The sequence below is a fragment of the Amblyomma mixtum genome, chromosome 9, assembly GCF_055824585.1.
Source record: "Amblyomma mixtum isolate Tamu chromosome 9, ASM5582458v1, whole genome shotgun sequence".
In the NCBI taxonomy this organism is placed as follows: Eukaryota; Metazoa; Arthropoda; class Arachnida; order Ixodida; family Ixodidae; genus Amblyomma; species Amblyomma mixtum.
The window spans coordinates 32,703,403-32,722,845 of NC_143020.1; the positions used below are offsets into that span (position 1 = coordinate 32,703,403).

Genomic DNA, 19,443 nt, shown 5'->3' on the forward strand with positions numbered 1-19,443 from the left:
AGCCTTCTTGTTTGGCGCCGTCGTTTCCGTCAGTCTGTCAGTGTTGTAGCTTTTTCCCTCCTCAAAAATATCCCCCCCCCCCCCCCCCCGGTGCCAGCTGCACAGGGTCCACCCAAGACCGGCCCACCTGTCATGGAGCCAGTGACAGGACTGCTGCGGCCTGAGGCAAGATCCCCGGACACCTGGTGACCACGTCCAGTGCGTGGGCGTCGCAAGCAAACCCCCCCCCCCCCCCCCCTCAACATCCCCACCCCCTTCCCCGTTCCAAGCCAAGCAGTGCCCCCAGTACCAGTGCTGGCGCAGCTCCCGAAGCGAGAACGGAACAGGTACACCTCGCACAGCCTTCGAACATCAGCGTTCACTGCACTTACGCGCTCGTACGCTTCGATATAGACAGGACGGCACAGCGAACCTTATTCCAGTCACCGTGCTTGTTGCCTGCGATCCTCGTAAGCCAGTAGTGCATCATAGACTAACCCGGACGTTGACGCAGCCAGGACTAAGACGTACGGGTGTGCCTGAAACAGCAGCTACTTCGATGGCGATGGCCTCAATCTTACCCTACGAGGCGAACGAATACTTCATCGACCTTATCAGGGAGCGGACAGCCATCTGGGATGTTGCTAGCCGGGATTACAAGAAGCGCGTCGTCACGGAGCTCCTCTGGAAGGACGTGGTGGAGGAGATGAAAAAGAAATGGCCTGCGTATGGTCCCTACTCAGCCGGTAGGTGTCTTCCTCTGTTTTTTTTTTTTAATCGATCAATGTGCTCTCTGGAGCCTTGTGCCTGGTATGGAAAGAATAAGGGAGGGTGGCGACGTATTGATTTTGCGAACACGTTCTGAAACATTTTGCATGCACTACTTGGCATATTGATGGCATTCGTGTGTGCGAATCGGTGCTATTAGCCTATTATTCGCCGATCATAAGCTTGGTCTATGTCCTCGCGTGAAAGGAAGGAATGGCCATGTTTGGTGATTAATCTTCGACGTTTTTCCCGCTTGAACGCTCAATCGATGGCACCGCCTTCAAGGACTATCCAAATTTCGGTTTCAGATTTTCTTCATTGTAATGATGCACAAGGCATTACTATACGTGGACCACTACGTGGAGTTCGCCTATGACCACTAAATTTTTGATCGAATTCCTTCTCTCGCCTGGTTCGGTTTCGACAGCCAAGCGATGACTAAGGCGTAAAAGGTCAGTATAGTTCGCGCGAGGAATGAAAATGTGCAATGAATTCCTCGTTCTCCGCTCGTTTTGATTCCGGCTCTTCAGACAGGCTGGCTTTAGCGTTGTAGGAAGCGAAACGATGAAGCAAAGATTATATCGCTCTTTTTTCATGCCTTCCGTTCGCGCTGACGTTTGACGTCATAGTCATAATTCGGCAGTTGAAACCAGAACCGTAACAGATGAGAAAAGAAATTCGACTATAAATTATTCAGCGGCTGTAGGCGAATACAACGTGCTATCCTATGTATAACTTAACCATTACAACAAATCAGCAGTAGTATTCGAGGAAGGGGAGAGGGGGATGTATGACGTCGCCAGTCAACCCAAACTCATTCTCTGCTCCCATAAATCCGTACTTGTCCAGAACGTGGTGTGGCTTATTTGATTACCCCTACTGACTTCGCTGCGGCTCTCAGGAGTGCCTTGTTCTGTTCCTTTAACTTCAACTCTCCTTTTGAACATTACGGTTCGGCCGTCACATGACCACTCTTCTAAATTATTTGCATGTTCTGTGAATGCCCGTGTGTTCTTCATTTTCGTGATTTCGGCATTCGTGATACCAAGATGTCACCTTTCTTGAGAGGTCATGTAAACAACTTAAATCGCCAACTTTGTTCCTAATTTTTATTTTGCACTACTTGCAGATAGTCTAGTCTAACGCCAATTCCATATATCCTGCGATTCGTTCCATTAGTTCTAAGCTGTTGATCAGTGAGCAGATTTCTTAAATATTTCTTTATTAACCGCTGCGAGCCCTACTTGAAGTTCAAGAGGTGTTCATACGGAAGACTCCAGAGCAGAGGAATGTGCAGGAAGTCGCACAAATGCCGCTGGCCGGCAGCACTGCCCACCTCGCACCGGATTCGCTCGGGCAGCCGGTAGCCGAGCGGGACAACTATTACCGTACGAACCGACGTCCAAAACGGGTGAGGCCGCCATGGGCGCCTGCACAACGCGAAAGATACCCCGCTTCTGCCCGCAGAGGGTGCCGATTATGCCAAGCGGTATTAGAACGGGGAATGAATCGTTCTCCAAGCGGGGGCAATCTCGCACCACGAGAAGCCTTCGTTTGTTTGCTATATCCCCACGCATTTTTTTTTAGCGGCAGATGCTGACGAGAAAAAATTGGCTGTGGTTTAGCTCTGCTTAAAGCTGGAGTGATGCGAGAGCTACATCTCCCGTCCTCCCCTTCACTCTCCAACTTGGCACCGGAGGCCCTGCCGAACTCCACCCACCCCCCACTCAACACGGCGGGTGCGCACAGCTGTTGCAGCTCGGTTTCGCCGGCGCGCAGCACTGCCGGCAGCAGCAGCAGCTCTGCACCACGTGACCAACCGGTTCAAGGTCACGGAGCTCAAGAGGTGCCACGCTGAAGGCTCGAAGAGCTGGTGTACTGTAGCTGTCTCTACAAAAAGACCGGGCAGCAGAGGCAGAGCGGTAAGGGTCTAAAAGAGAGAGGGGATAGAAGGGCTACTGCCAGGCTGAAAGAGGTGGGCTGGGCCACTATGAGTACAGCGCAGGCAAAAATAACAAAAGACAAGAGGGAAAAACTGAATAGATGTCCGAAAGGAGATGAGGGATAAAAGAAGCAAAAAAAATAGCACTCGCAGCAGACAAGCACAAAACGGCTGCAGCGGACACCACCCCACACATGCCAAAGAAGGCGAAGTGCCACCACAAGTTGCGGACAGACGGAGATCGTACCGACTGAGGGAACCATCCCTCCACCTTCGGTGACTTCCGCCGGAACGAAATTGGGACTAGCGTCGCCGCTAGAAGGCTTGATGGGCGTGATGTGCGCTCAATTGCCCTTGCTTGGGGAGGGATTCCATAGCACGTCTGGTTACCGCTATTACTGTTAAGTTAGCCGAAGAGATTCATTGCACTCGCCTTCTTTACGGCAAAGGCTTTGACGTCGTGTCTTCTTGTGACGTGATAGTAAAAAAAGAAAAGACAGGTAGCAACAAGGCTTGGCTTGACCCTCTGCGCAAAACCAGCTAACCGGCGAAGTTGCTATGGGAATTCAGCAGGTTTGGCAATGTAGCGCACAGGAAGGGTTGTATTACGTGCAAAGCACATCAGTTGCCGGAGCCACCTCTAGCCACAGGGCATCGCTTGTGGTGACATACGCAGCGCGAAAAATTCCGAGGCGGATGTCGATACACGACGCGGAAGATATTAATGAGCAAGCTCAAGAGGAAAGCCACGAATTGGTGTCTGTTGCTGCCAGGGTAGTGGTACGTTGTGCTCGGTTTTCTTGTCTTCGGAAGGTTTGAATGGTGCGTGTTGCACGAACAGTGGTACCAATGAAGTTTTGCGATTTTTCTTCGTTAATGAAACCGCTGCATAGCGCTTCCATCTGCAGTAAAAGCTGCACATGGCGAAGTAGCTTTTAGCTGCTTGCGCCGTGTTCAGGTACGGTCACCGTTCAGCGCATCAGCAATGGCTTTTGCCGTCTTCTCTGGGTGTTTGATGTAAAGGCGCATGTGCCATTTTTTCAGTTAAGTTCAGTTTATTTCCTTAAAGACCCCTATTCAGGGGTATTACGTAAGGGGTGGGGCTACAGATATAACATGAGGTTTGGTTTAATCTATCAGCTGCGTTAACTCTTGGTCGAATCTTGATGGACAGGTAATGGATGCGACTTGGTGGGAAAAGCCGTTCCAGTCGGATGTTGCTCGGGCAAAAAATGAGGCTGAGAATGCAGTGGTACGGGAGCGTGGACGAACAACTTGAAGCGGATGACCAGTGCGCTGGGATATGTGCATGCGGCGTACGATGTAGGGTGCTTCGTGCAATGAACTGTTGAAGAATTTGTGAAAAAGGCAGAGACTAGCAATGCGCCGGCGATGGGAAAGAAGTGACAAGTTAATTTCAGCTTTTAAAGACGATACACTGATGTCGTATGAGTATGCAGAATGAATGAATCTAACAGCGCGATTTTTAACTTGTTCAAGGTTAGCCTTCAGATAATTTGGATGGGGATCCCAGATGGCTGATGCGTATTGAAGTTTATATCTTATCAGTGACTGATATGCTAGTAATTTTAAGTCTTTTGGTGCATGGCGTATGTGGCGTTTGAGGAAACCTAGTTTTCACAGAATGTTTCGGATGTTTTGGCTGCCCACAACCTTGAGGAGAACATATGGAAGAGCAACAATGGGAGAGGTGAAAAAGCAGCACTAGAAATTTCGCTTCGCGCGTCAACGGTCAATCCGCTGATGAAGCGGCGCCAGATTGCAGTGGGGCGTTCTGCACTTATGCTGCCATTCAAACCCTAAGGAGCTTCCTTTCAACTTCATTTTTTAGAACCGTGAAGCCAAAAACCACGCAGATGTGTCTGCAAGGAAATGTTGTCATGCTAGAATACTTGCATGGCTTCTGGGTCGACCAGAGGAAGACTGGACATCGAACCATGAGCTACACCAGTGCTGTTCAGATTACTGTCAATGTTTTACATCCCAGTGTACACTATTTGCATGATGTTTCTGATTAATGACGCGGGCCTTTTATACAAGTATTGTCATATACCAGTGGTTGTGCACCCTTTACATCTGATACAGTCATTGAACGACTCTAATAATCTAGTTTCCTGCCTATTATTTCTTCACAGTTACTGGCGGTTACGTTGCCAGAGGCTTCTTCGCTTTTGGGTCTCAATGAGTACACATGCTTTCGTATTTTCTTCTGACATTCTCTACCAGGTTTTGCTGTTAATGTAATGAGGTCCAGACACTGAGCTCTCCACACCTCCTTCATTAGCCAGTGACCTTCCAGCTAGCATCAAAATTTGTCATTAAACTTTAACCATTGCTGCCAAGCATTAGTCACTTATGTCCTATAGCATTTCTTCTTCAGAAGCTGAATTAGAAACTTTTCTCAGGAAAACACCAAAGGCTGTGTTGAGATGAGCTAGTTATAGAGTTGATGTTTGAGGTATATCAACCAGCACAAAAAAAGACAAGTAAAGGAGAGAGGTATCAAGTTCTCTACACAGTCCATCGACTTTTCTATCTAGTTAACATGCCTCAAGCAACGGCACTTTGGATTACATACTGTTTTCATGCCGCTTTTACATAGAACATATCCTTCTCGACGGAGCACAAAGTGATTCTTCATTTGTACGGAGAAAATACGAGCTGTAGTACATGCCTTCAGCAGGGGAGTTCTAGAAAGTGATCAGCAGATTTGAATCCTGCAAATTTTAGCAGTGTATGACACCAGGAGTTCCTTCGTTTTCCCATGTGTATTTGCGTAAGCAGAATTAGGAAGGGAAAAAAATGAATTATGTTAGGAACTAGTTGTGGGCTGATTAAACCTGGGAGAGAAGCATTAAGCACAAGTACACTTTCAAGCATACAGACAACATTCTTAGCTTGTTTTTCTTAATGCTGAGTTGTATACTTTATCCCGCATTCAAAGCTTTTCAAGTTAGATGTAGTTGGCGCAGCATTACAATGTCTGTTCTTTCAACACTCCAAACATCTGCTTTCAAGCGGCGTTATTTATTTATTATTGGTTGTCCAACCAAGAATTGGTGTTCGCACACGCAGGTGACAGCGACAGCGCAGTTAATCACAGGCGCAGCTGCAAGAGCCCTCTTAGAGCAATGATAAAAAAAGGCACTACTCAGAATAAAAATATTAGCGAGGCACTCACGACACCGTACATGCGTCAGTGCGAAAGCATTGACTGGCGCAACGGCGGCTGTCGCCGCTGGGTAACAGCCGACAGATGTGACGTCACCACTCCTACCGGAAGCTGTCAGTCAGTTTCGTCAGTTGTCAGTCAGTCGGGTTGGGATCAGCGGTGCCTAAGTGTGGCTAGCTATGGCTTCCTCCGGATTCGGTTGGGTTATAGACTTATGATTGGAGCATGGACTTTTCTCGATTTACTACATTGCATTATGCATTTTCGAAAAGGATTGTCCATTGTTTCGATAGTTATGAACTGTTTATGGATTGTTATGTGGCTAGTGTTGGATTGGCTATGGATCTGTCTTGTCGGACGAGCGCCACTAATGAGTCAAGAAATGCTTTCGCATTAAAACGCAGTCAAAAAACACAACTGCACAGCGCAGCAAGCGACTATTACTGCTGCTGCTGCTATACGCAGCTGCGGCCGACCGGCTAGGCCGACATGGCGGCCATGTCCGGAACAGTAACTAGATACCAACTCATTCATTAACTCATCAACATTTATTCATTAATCTCCACATCAATGTTGAATACAAATACATTATATTCACTACATAAATAATACAGAAGGACGTCCCGTAGCAGAAGGCTGTCGGGGGCCTGATAGAACAAAGAAAGTGGTGCAATGACGCACAAATCGGAAGCAGTGTATCAGGTAAATATTATAAATATACAATCTAGAAAAAAACAAGGGTATCAATAAAACTGCAACGATAAAATATGTAGAATCCGCAGTATGGTGGTGCCCAATAACTAAAAGAATAAGAATGGCGAGGAGCGCATATGGCAGGTTCTCTCAGATAATGAATGGCAGTTAACCAGTCGCCCTCAAGAGTATACAACAGCTATACAACAGCTATATCTTACCGGTACTCACCTACGGGGCAGACACGTGGAGGCTAACGAAAAGGGTTCAGCTTAAGTTGAGGGCAAGGCAGCGTCCTAAGGAAAGAAAAATGATAAGTATAACGTTAAGAAACCGGAGGTGGGCACAGTGGGTGAGGGAACAAACCTGGGTTAATGGTATCTTAGTCGAAATCAAGAGGAAGAAATGGGCTTGGGCAGGGCATATAATGCGAAGGCAGAAAACCGCTGGTGCTTAAGGGTAACGGAAAGGCAACAGTAGCAGAGGGCGGCAGAAATTTAGATGGGCGGATGAGACTGAGAAGTTTGCGGGGATACGGTGGGCGCAGCTGGCTAAGGACAGGGTTAATTGGAGAGATATTGGACAGGCCTCTGCCTTGCAGTGGGCGTAGTCAGCCTGCTGATGATAATCATAAAATCCCCTCTGCAGGGAGCAGGGAAATGGGTATGGGACTGGTCACTGAAAAGGAATAGTCGGTGAGGTGAAATGTAAAATGTGGGTATTCCTGCGGATCCGGCTGTGACGTGTGTTTGGGTGATAATTGAATTTGGTGACGAGTAAAAATCAGATAAGGTTTTGTGGTGTATATATATATATATATATATATATATATATATATATATATATATATATAAACACACACTCTAAGAAAAAAGCCGCCCCAGAGGGGAGTAACGAATACTTTAGTCCTCAAAACGGCTCGTTAGTCCCTAAATTTCTACACGCCACTCTTCTTACCACAAATGCGCGCCGTGCGCAAACTCAACGGACTAACTGACGAGAAAGAGATAACCGGGCGCGAACCACAGCATAGCAGCACGCGAAAATCGCGCGAGAAGACCCCGACTGCAATAGTACTCGATTTTTGAAGCGCAGGACGTGATCTAACGCCAGTGAGAGCATCGCCGCTGCCTGTGGCGAAGCCGATACCTTTTTGCGCGAGAAAAAGGCTTCATGCAACCGAAACGGCTGGCAGCTGTGCAAGTGCATAAACAGATACTATGAGCTTCAATACGTGTCGAATGTAAGTTGTAAAGGTTAGGGTTAAGCAAGTACACGTAGTTTCATATCGTTGCCGTTTGTTTACGAGGTTATGTGATGCTGCGCGAGTATCGGCGACACTTAGCGAACCGGAGAGTGGCAAGCAGTCAATTCGCTGTCACCGCTGTCCGCCAGTAACAAAAAACGAAGTGAACCATCGCCTTCTCTATTTGTTTTCAAAAGGCTGTAATGTGAACCTGCGAATTGCAAGAAATAAGACCATCTTATAAGCAAAAAATAAACGAAAAGAAAACAACTGTTGTGGTTGTGAAGTACCGGCCGTAATTTACGAACAGTTCGCCACCTCTTTTTTGGCCAAAACGTGATTTGGACCATTGTGCGGGCGCATTAAGGCTTACCGCAGGTTGTTGCAAAAGCATATGACAAAAAAATCACCATACTGTGCTCAAAACAGCTACACGTTTGATAACAATTTCAGCGGTAAAGACAGACAATATGTGTGTTTCACATATAAGGTTTTTATTTTCAGCTACGGACAGTCTGTTGTGGTGGTCTAGTCATAGCCGCGCTCGGCTCATAATGCAAAGGTTGTCGGTTCGGGTCCTGGTGTTTGTATGTATGTTTGTTTCTGTTTCCTTTATCGCAGTTATGTGTGTCAAGCTCTGTCGGAAACTCTTCCCCTCTTAATTACGCTGGAAATCATGGGTCGTTTTCTTTTTTTTATTAAACGTCTGCTCCCGGGGACTAACTGTTCCACCCTTTCCAAGGGGACCAACAGTTACACCCTTTGCACTTAGTCCCGAAAAGGAGGAATGCCAGAGGCAGGTCAGTTAGTCCCCAAAAAAACTAACCTCTTGGCTCCTGTTAGTCCTTTTTTCTAAGAGTGTGTATATATATATATATATATATATATATATATATATATATATATATATATATATATATATACATACATATTTCTTATTGTGTTTTCATGATTTAGCGTTATATGGCACCGTGTGTCTATCACTGCCGCAGCCACTTTGCGGTCACTGTTCAGAAGCAAGCGGCGTGGTTACCGGGCAGAGAGACAGAAAATCCAACCCAAGAGCGGCGAGAAGTCGGTCAACGTGTACACCGGAAAATGGCGCTACTTCCGGTCGATGTCCTTTTTGGAGCCGGTCCTGAAGAACCGGGGTCCCAGCTGGACGGCTGTCGAGGAGGTCCCGCAAAGGAAAACGGTAATCATTTGTGTCTGCGCATCCAGCGTTCCACACGCTTGGGTACGGCAGTCACGCACCCACTTTTCCTTTTACGCCAGTTTGCGAACTCCAGCGTGAACGATGGATGGATGGATTGACGGGATTGGATGGATGGGATTGCATGGAGGGATGGATGGGATTGTATGGAGGGATGCATCGTATTGGATAGATGGGATTGGATGGATTGATGGGATTGAATGGATGGGATTCGATTAATGGATGGTATTGGATTGATGGTTTGGATGGATGGGATTAGATGGATGGATGGGATTGGATGGATGGATGGGATTAGATGGATGAATGGGATTGGGTGGAGGGATGGGAATGGATGGCGTTATGGGATTGGATGGAGGGATGAATGGGATTGGATGGAGGGATGAATGGGATTGGATGGGATTGGATAGGATTGGATGGAGGGATGGATGGTATTGGATAGATGGATGGAATTAGATGGATGGGATTGGATCGGATGGATGGATTGGATGGATGGGATTGAATGGATGGGATTGGAATAATGGATGGTATTGGATGGATAGATGGATAGGGCTGAACAATTTAAATCGGGCTGTGGCTCAACCCACCTAGCCATTACTCGTGAAATTTCACTCTTGTCTTGATTTTAGCCATCAATCAGATAACCTTCGCTTGGTTACTTCTGTCCGCTTAAAATTCATTACTCTTTCACTGTCCTTGAACCCAATGCTTTCAATGAATCAGCCCCACTGCTTTCAGCTGTAGAGTGCAGCCCTTTACAGAAATGTATCAAGTGTTCAGCCGTTTCCTCTTCCTCTCCACACGCACCTCCCAACGTGCCCATCTCGTAGTACTTCACTCGATATGTCTCAGTCCGCAGAACTCCTGTCCTGGCATCGAACGACAAGGAGCCTCCCCTACAATTATCGTAGATATTTTCTTCGGTGATTTCCTGCATAAGCATTCAGTATGTTCTCAGTTCCGATTTCTTCAGTACCCCTTATTTTTTTCAACAGAGCCCTCTCTCTATACGAGGTCTGTTAGAAAAGTATGTGACCTTATTTTTTTTGCGAACACCTGACGAATATGAAACAAGCGCGCTTGCACCAGCAGACCTTGAACCGTCGTGCGCATGCACAAATTTTTTCCCGCCTGCCGATAGCGTCAGTCGCTGGGAGGCAGCGTTTGAGTGAGGCAGTGCGCAGTGCTCTCGTCGGTTTTTCAGTGCAAGCAAAATGGCGGTGCGACAGGAGCAGCGCTAATGCATCAAATTTTGCCAGAAACGGGGCGACAGCCAAGTGGAAACCATTCGGAATATTTAGACGGTTTTCGGTGACGATGCTTAGAGCAGCAAACAAATTAAGCAATAGTACAACTGGTTTAAAGATGGCCGCACTTTGGTGGAGAGCGAGCCACGCTCCGGTCGGCCATCAACATGCCGAAATGGCCAGGTCACTGCCGAAGTGAACGCTCTGGTGATGCGGGACCGTCGTGTGACTATCCGAGAAATTGAGGAAGAGGTGGACATCAGTAGTTTCTCTGCACATTCCATTATCACCGAAGATTTGGCCATGAAGAGAGTTGCGGCGAAATTCGCGTCGAAGCTGCTCACGGTGGAGCAAAAGCAACTTCGTGTTGAAGTCTCACAGGACACGCTGGATTCCACAAACAGTGACCACGACTTCATCAACACCATAATCACTGGTGACGAGTCTTGGGTGTACGGGTACTACCCGGAAACCAAATCCCAGTCGTCACAGTAGAAGCATTCCACGTCCCCAAGACCGAAGAAGGCCTGCCAAATGCTCAGCAACGTCAAAGTGATGCTGACTGCTTTTTTGGACTCTCGCTGTGTGGCACACGACGAGTACGCACGCCAGAGGATCAAACACTGACCAAAGAGTACAACAGGAATGTCCTCCGTCGCCTACGTGATGCTGTGCGGCGCAAGAGACCGGAGTTGTGGTCAACAGGAAATTGGCGCATCCATCACGACAATGCTCCTGAACATTCTTCGCACTTGATTAAGACTTTTTAGGCGAAAAACCAGACCCCTGTAGTTCAAAAGGCTTCTTACTCTCTTGATATGGCCCCCTGCGACTTCTGGTTGTTTCCCAAAATCAAGAGGTCATTGAAAGGAGCGCGATTTCAGACAAGAGAGGACACTATGGCTGCAACGACAGCTGAGCTAAACTCCATTTCGAAAAAGGCCTTTTCGGAATGCTTCCAACAGTGGCAGCACATCTGGGAGGAGTGTATTGAGTCCCAAGGAGACCACTTTGAAGGTAATTAGGTTTCCAACGCTCCAGTTATGGCATTTTTTTTTCTTCAGCCAAAGGTCGGATACTTTTCTAACAGACCTCGCATTTAACCTTTTTCTTAACCGATAATTGCTGATTTGCCCCCCGACACAGTCCGTGGTGGCACAGCCATTTAGCGGCGAATTGTAGCCACTTCAGGACGGTGAGTATTCACGCTATCAGAACAGTCGTTAGCTCTCGCGTCATGGAATGTGAATGTACGACTTGCCAGACAAAATTTGATCGGAAGTAGGTATGCAGTTTCTCCTGCAAAATGTGTCGGGCACAAAGTTTCAGAGGATCACCATTCTCGGTGACTTTGTGTATTGAAATAATTTTAACATATCTGCGTCAGCTGAAGCCTGCCTGACATGCTTTCAGTGTCGCTGTGCTTAATGCCCAAGCAGGAATAGAAAAAATTCTATGGAGTAGGCTATTTATTCCTCGTTTACGACTGTGAATATGCTAGTCCGAGTCCCATTGTTTCCGTTAAATTTTTACGACCTTTTTTCTTTATTTAGAATCTACCCCACACCTCTGTTTTAAATGTTTAGGTCAAACAATGTGATGCTTAGGAGCCTACAACGCATTTTAGGCACCTGTGAGGCGAGTTTTTTTCGTGGTCTTTCCCTCATAAATGGTGAAATAGTTTATAATTCAATTTATAGCGTTGAGCTACAAATTACCAGCGCATAACTAATTTATACCCTATTCTGGGTGTTTCTTTTTCTAATGTAGCAAATGGGCTGCTTATCGTATCATCCTGGATGCTGTTATGCTGGTGGCATAACTGCAGACGTGAGGTCGACAAGTGTTGAAGGCACGCAAAGCGACTGGGTATATAAACTAAATGGACCCAGTTGTTTTGACGCAGGCCAGGCAGCGCGGACAAGTTCTCGTCGACGATCCTCAGCCTATGCCATCAGTACTTTCTTGGCTGTTCCCCATCAATGCGTCTGTGGGGATGCTGAAGCGGTACCTGTCGCGACAGCCGATGTCGTCCCACTTCCTCGATCCGAACGGGCCAGCACGGAAGTGAGCATGTGCTCGCCGCAGTATGGCTGTCGCTCAGGTAGCTGACTATATCAGCCTTTAAGGCGGGGACACATGTGCGAAAAGTGCGTGCGATTCGCTGCGGCGCGTCGTTGCGACCGTCGTCGCAACGACCGAACGCAGCTCGTCGCATGCGTCCAACCTGCTGGATGCCAACGACGAGCCGCATGCGACAAACGCAACGACGGGAAGCAGGAGCCAATGCGAGCGCAGAGAGCGGCAGCGTCATGATGACGTAGAGCGCGATGCTCAGGGCGCTCGGGGCCGAGCCATCCCGTCTGCCGGTGTCATAAAAACGAGCTAAAGTGTGTTCTTGACTTAAATAATAAACCCTGGGATGAGAAATGTGAAAGAATATGTCATTTTTGAGGATCGCTGACCAATACTGAGCTGCTGCTAAAGGTAACGACTGCGATACAGGCAAACTTCTTTCCACAACCGCTTCGCAGCTGCCGCTGGCCGGCTCGCCTGGCGCCCGCTCGCTTCGCTGCCGAAGGCGTCGCGGAAATTGACCATATTATTACTTTATTGTGAGATCATGCTGTTGACAGTAGAGCGATGTGTGAAGTAGGCCTTTTATTATAGCTCAGGCGACTTCCGAAGCGCCGGCCGCTGCGGCTTCGATACGAAAGAGGCTATAGGCCTAGCGACGACCACGGCAGCCAGGCAGTAGCAGAGCTCGTCGCCCAGAGCGCCCGCGAGCGGTGCCGTTGCCGAAAGCTCGCAACATAAGCAGGCATGCTTTGTCGCTGCTCGAGCAGACTTTCTGATAACAAGGCAATCTTGTATTTTCTTGGGATATTTGTACACGATCACAAGCAGCGCTGAGGCACCGCTGCACGGCGGCGAAGTGTGACAGGAGCTTGGGTAGAGCCGCGCAGCGATGCTCACCGCTCCGTGTGTCCCTGCTTGCAGTGGGATGGCAGATCGCACGCGACGATCGGTGCGGCGCGTCGGGGAAGTTGTCGCACATGTGTTCCCTGCTTAAGAGAAGGCCGATGCATCGCGGCACCGGAGAGTACCTAGCAAGGAGATTAGAATGAGTAACTGGCGAGGACAGCGGGGAACAGCTGGCCCAGGACAGGGCTACTGATACGTTGGACACACCTCATATTTTAGTGCGGTAGCTCTGAAACCCCCAATCCGACATTTCGCCGATGTTTGTCTATCCAAAGACTCTTCCCGTGACCTTGACGCTGCTCGGGAAGTGCAATCTCGGTCTCAAGAGGCTCATTATTGGCAGCACCTGCCATTGCAGGGCAGTGGCGCGTCGCTTAATCGCCGCACCGCTTAGCCACGAGTGGTATGAGGACTTCCAGCAATCTGTGAATGCAAAGTGGAGAACAAGTAATTCGGCATACATGGGCATTAACCATTTACTATTTCGGATCACACCGTTAAAGGGACACTGAGGAGAGCACTATTAATATTTTTTTTATAGCAAAATCCGATAGTTCGGCATGTCATGGCTTTGTTGCCACTTGGCCGGCAGCGAAAGATGCATTTATTTCTAAGAAATTTGGATTCGAAGTTGAAAAAGTTTTTCCCGCCGCTCTGATTCAAACTTGGGATTCGTCTATGACGACAGAGGACTAAGAGACGTGAAACATGACGTGCACATGACGTAACGCAGACTCCGTGATTTCTGACGGCCAGCAGTGCGGCCTGGCAGCAGCCGAAAAGAAAGCTACCGCCGGCCGCACGTTGAAGGCATCTATCGGCTATTGCGGCCGTCGCTACAGTCGCTTCGATTACGTTTGCACTGGCGTTTTGCCAGCGTTACGATGGATCTCGTTCTCGAAGTCGTCAACGAAGTTCTCGCAAATAGACACCTTTAGCATACCGTGTACCTTGTTACCGCTAGCGGAATACCGGGAGCCCGCCTACCGCCGGAAAACAGGCGCTGATTTGTCCCGATGCTTCAGGAGCGCGCGTAGCAGCCGGGCACGTGGCGCCATCTGGCGACGTCAAGGAGATTTGCGCATGCATTGGCTGCGCCTCAGTGATGCATGATTTCTCGGTTCCTGGTGTTGCTAGAACGAATGGTTCTAGCAACACTGTTTTGTTCTATGATCTCATCACGCTTGTACTTGCGAGTTTGGCCTGTGGCGGCGATAGCTGTATTTTGGTTCTTGCTCTTTTCTACGTTACAAGAGCTTTGTTGTCAGTATGAGTGGCGTTTTTGTAATCAGGAGCTGGTATTCTGTCGATACAAGCCAACTTCAATTTCTCCTCAGTGTCCCTTTAAGGACATGCCTATCTCCGAATTCGGCGATCGTTGTCTTGAGCCTGCCTGACCCTGAAAACCGGGCCTGGAACTGAAACTGAACTGCTAGCGCAAATAATTCTCATTAGGCCTAACCACGCTAAATCATCCGGCATTTTTGTTTTTTAGGAGACGTACCCCGCTGAAGGTGATGATCAACTCTGCCTAACTTTCACTTTCAGCTCCATACATAGTGCACCCAGTTAGTTGAGGGCCATTTTGATCATATCGACGATACCGGCACGTCTGTCGCTGGCGTTCAGTGCTTTCACAATAGGGGATATTCAAAATTCCGCAAGTGCGCTTTCCTGCATAACAATGCTGCCCAAAACAAGATGGCTGACCATGCGTTTCCAGCTGAAACAAAGCAAGAAAGAATAGTTTTTTTTTATTCTTCCAAAATACGTTTCTTACGTTCTATCCACACCTTTATCGCCTGTCCTGTAGCCCACGTAGTTTCTTTATAGCGAAGTCGGCGATCTTGTTTTTGGCAACATAGTTATGTGGGAAAGCGCACTTGCGGAATTTTGAATGTCCCCTATTGCACATCCTTTTTTTCTGCGTTTCGTTTACAGGACATTATGCGTTCTTGTTATCTCTATTCTGTAGCCACCTCCGGAATCCATCGATGAGGTCCCGCTGCCTAAAGATCTGCGCAAGGAGAAGGTACAGCCACGCATAGTCAGCACCAGCTCAATGGCAGGCGAAACTTGGTCTTCTCCTGATGTGTGCCAGACCCCGCTTGACTTCAGCTTGAAACGTCCGAGAGAGCCCGATGCCCCCTCGACGGAACAGTTCGAGTTGGACACGGGAAGCGAACCTGCCCCTAAAGCAGTGCGAACTGACGTGGAAACTGCCTACTACAACGATGCTGCGATGTACTTCGGGAAGTCTGTCGCGGCGTTGCTTCAGTCCCTGAGCCCCAGAAAACTAGTCAGGTGCCAGGCCGAGATACTTGGTGTGATTGAGAGACACCTTGAGGAGTGAACGAATACAGTTCTGTAACTCGCTTCATTTTGTGGCACCGAAACCGGAGTGCATAAAACACTTTTCTTCTACTTGCTTGCGTACGTAACATTTTCTGCAGAAACTACTGCAGCGAATCAATGATAATTTTGGCGTAAGTCATTATTTACGTCATCGGACCGTCTACGCTACACTAAAACGTGCGCAGTGCATAACGCGTGTGAAGGTACGGTCTTGATGACAGGAAGAGGCGGCTAATTTTTCTTAACGTGTTTTTTTTATTTGAAATGACTCATAAGACTTTACTAAATATGAATGACCAAATGAAACTGGTCTTCTGTTGGTGATTTGTTCATTAATTTGGTTTCCTTGCCCTTGTTGTTTTGGTCTCGGCTCAGCAGTCAAATAGAACAGTGATGTCATAACTAGGTACGGGATCTTTTGAGTTTACCCGCCATCTGCCCATACTTCTGCGCATCTTTTTTCATTCTTCGTCCAGACTGCAAAAGACTGGAATGATCTTCCCGTTGACGCCATGCACCATTCCAAGCCACAATATTTCAAGCCATCTATTGAAAAATTATTTTGTTCATGTAATAACCCTTAACGGAAACTAATACGTTTAGAATATACGGTGGGCTATCTAAGTTATATTTTAAACATATTTTATATTCATGAATTCACTAAAAATATGTAGTAAATACGTTCCTGAAATTTCATGCTAGGTATTCGAAATATATTCTTAAAATATTCCAAAAATACCTCACATAAAGCATACTTCGAGCACTTTTCAAATGCGTGAAAAAATATGTATCCAGTTTTAGTACCTTGTCAGTGCATTAAAAGTGCCCTTTCGTAAATATTTAATTAATACATCCGAAGTATACTTCAATTCTTACAAACGGGCAGTCCTTTAAACGCATTTACAGCACACTTCTAGCTGTCGTTGAACAGTCTATAGCTCGAAATCGCGTTTCGGGAAATGGCATTTGCATGTTGTCAATGGATTTGAGATGTACATCCGTAAATACGCAATTAATGCGTATTGACGGCGCTCGTCCTGTGCTTCTTCTACTGCGGTGTTCGTCTTTGCGCTGTCTGTTTACCTTTCGGTATGTGCCACCAGCTCGCCCGTTTAACTGTTTTGCAATTAATCCGTGCAAAGGTTGCTTAAATTCTAGCAAATTGACTGTCCGCATTAGCATATTTGCAACAAACTTCAAGCTACCGTTGAACCATCTAATGCTCGAAATAAATCGCATTTTGGTGTTGACAATGTATGTAAATTGTACTTTCGTAAATACGCTATCAATCTGTCTAAGGTATACTTAAATCCTAACAAATGGGCAACCGCGTAAACATATCTGCATTACACTTCAAGCTACCCCCTATTGAAAAATCCGGTATCGCGGCAAACCGGATTTTACCGGAACATACCGGTTTCATACCGGTCCGGTATCACTCTCATACCGGCGAGACCCGTCCGGTTTGATGGCTATACCGGTTCATACCGGTCCGATATCGATCCCAAACCGGACAGACCGCTCCGGTACGGAGCTCATACCGGACAGTCCATTCCCGGTTCGAAGCTCAAACCGGACAGACCAGTCCGGTACGGAGCTCAAACCGGACAGACTAGTCCGGTACGAAGCTCAAACCGGACAGACCAGTCCGGTACGGAGCTCAAACCGGACAGACTAGTCCGGTACGGAGCTCAAACCGGACATACCAGCCTGTATTCAGAGCGATATGTGCCGCGGTTTTGGTGCTTGGTCTGCAGATTGACTGTTGTACGCCAGCAGATATTTTTTAGGGGAAAGGGGGGGGGGCAGCGTGCGCATAAGTGCGATAATCAACACATACACGGTTTTGTTGAAAGGGCTAGGAAAAGAAAAGGGCTAAGCGTGAGCTTCGCAGTGGCAAAACATGCAGTTTGTGCATGAAAGGCGGGGGCTGCGTGAAGGTGATTTGAGGGCAACCGCCATATTGGCTTCCCGTGCAGCACCCTGACAGAGTCAGGGCGGCTGTGTGCGGGCACACGGCTAGTATATATCCGCCAGCAGCCTTCGTAAGTCCTGCGCAGATTACTCTGGATCTCACAGTGCAGAACTTCACGACTGGCTGATAAACATGGCGAGCCTCCGGTGACTGCGCCAGAGGCTCCAAAAGGTTTGTTACTGTCGCGTTCATTGCAGCAGCTTTCTTAATGTTCGCTAGCGGCAGTTTGTAGCGACGCATCGATGAAGAAAGAAAATTCTTGGTTTTCGTGCAGGAATTCTTTGCACTTCTTCTTCGTCAAGTGATTGCCCATTGATAACGCAAATTGTCCAAATGCCATCCCGAGCGGCCCCACCCTTCCCTTTATCAGGAAGGCATACTAATCACAAATCGCCCAGAACATTTCTATCGACGAACAAGAAAAGGTTAATTCAACGGAGCCGGCAGCTTGCGGTGTTCCCTTAAGGTGGCGGTCCCACTCTGACGGTGAGCGGGAACCATTTTTGGTGATATTTGTACGTCGACTGTACCTCGCTCGTTCGCTTCATAAATATGGTTCAGATATCTCCGAAAAGCTACTTTTCTCTGCTTTCAAAAGATGCATTTTGTTTAACGGTAGCTGCAAATTTGTTTCAACTGTAAAAGAAAACGCAAAGATGAAAACTGGCAGTTGAGCTCAACTTGTCTCAGGAAATGCAAAATTGTGAAAAACCTCTTGCACCTAGAGAAATATCTTTCGAGATACTTTGAGATCGGATGCTAATCAACATATTTAAGCATTTAGAAGTACGTGTATAGATTAGTTTATTAGCCACACATGTTTGAAAAGCATAGAAAACAGAACAATGTAATCTGCAATAACTTTTGGGATATGCATTGCATTGCGGCGCCTTTTTGTACAGTTTGAGATCGTCTAATCGCCCTTCCATTCTGAAAATTTCATCCGTCAGCCTTGTTTAGTTTAAAAGTTATTCCTGATCAAAATTAGCGTTTTTTCGAAATAGTTAAAAACGGAATGCAAAATTGTTCAGGTAACCAGCGCGTAGCAGTTTTGAGATTTTGCGTGAAGAAACTTAATACTTCGCTCTACGCGGCTAAGCATCGCCTTTACTCTACGGCTTTTGGGGAACGCGCAATGTCTAGTTGATTTTAGCTACCTTTTTTGTTCTCCTCATGAAGGACACAAGCTCTTGAAACGTTCCGCGGCTTCTTTTTTTCTGGCAAATATACTCTTAAAATGTCGGTCTCTCATTCCTTTAATCAACTTGTAACAATTGCCAAGAACAAAGTCCACAGAATACAAACAATAATAGCAATAACGCAGCGACATGCGATAAATGTAGAAAAATTTAGTAAGTAGCGCCATCTACACACATGCACGTGTACTAAATAATCACAGTTCAAAAAAATAACGAGTGTGGCGCTGCTAAACATTTACAATCAGGAGGTGTTCACGAGAGGGAACGATACCTCTACGATGTTCGCACGTTTCCCTCGATTTTGCCCTATGTAGTGTGTGTCGAACTTCCAAGCAGATTTCCGCCATATTGCTTTGCTGGATTGTTTTGTAGCGTAAAGCTAGTAAAGCCACACTACGCGGGTCAGAGCCGAGTTTTGCGCGAGTGTGCGCCGCCTGTTATGCGCAGTGTGAGAACCGCGTGACGTCACGAGAGGCACAGGTCCGCCGGCGTGCGCTCCTCTCCGACGCGTGACCTCGTGTTTACGACAGTTGCGCCGCGCGCTACTGCGCATGCGCGAGGAGGGTGCGCGGAGAAATGACGGTCGCACTCAACATGTAAGCTCTGGTAAGCAAAGGAGAGTCGAGCCGCTGCCAAACGGCGCAGAAGACT

The 19,443-nt window shown here is 47.4% G+C and overlaps 1 protein-coding gene across 1 annotated transcript; it reads left to right on the forward strand.

The window, feature by feature from the left end:
* Positions 1–544: 544 nt before the first annotated feature.
* On the forward strand, positions 545–15,616 carry LOC149328676 (uncharacterized). The gene is made up of 3 exons (XM_089559062.1): positions 545–725; positions 8,814–9,016; positions 15,239–15,616. The coding sequence occupies exons 1-3, from the start codon at positions 545–547 to the stop codon at positions 15,614–15,616; spliced, it is 762 nt and encodes a 253-aa protein (XP_089415188.1).
* The last annotated feature ends 3,827 nt before the right edge of the window (positions 15,617–19,443 follow it).

What these genes read in the sequence shown, in the direction of transcription:
- LOC149328676 (XM_089559062.1), top strand. Translation starts at nt 545, where the DNA reads ATGGCCTCAATCTTACCCTACGAGGCGAACGAATACTTCATCGACCTT. An exon ending in GTATGGTCCCTACTCAGCCG is followed by an intron (nt 726 to 8,813) that starts GTAGGTGTCTTC and finishes TCACTGCCGCAG; the next exon opens with CCACTTTGCGGTCACTGTTC. An exon ending in AGGTCCCGCAAAGGAAAACG is followed by an intron (nt 9,017 to 15,238) that starts GTAATCATTTGT and finishes TCTATTCTGTAG; the next exon opens with CCACCTCCGGAATCCATCGA.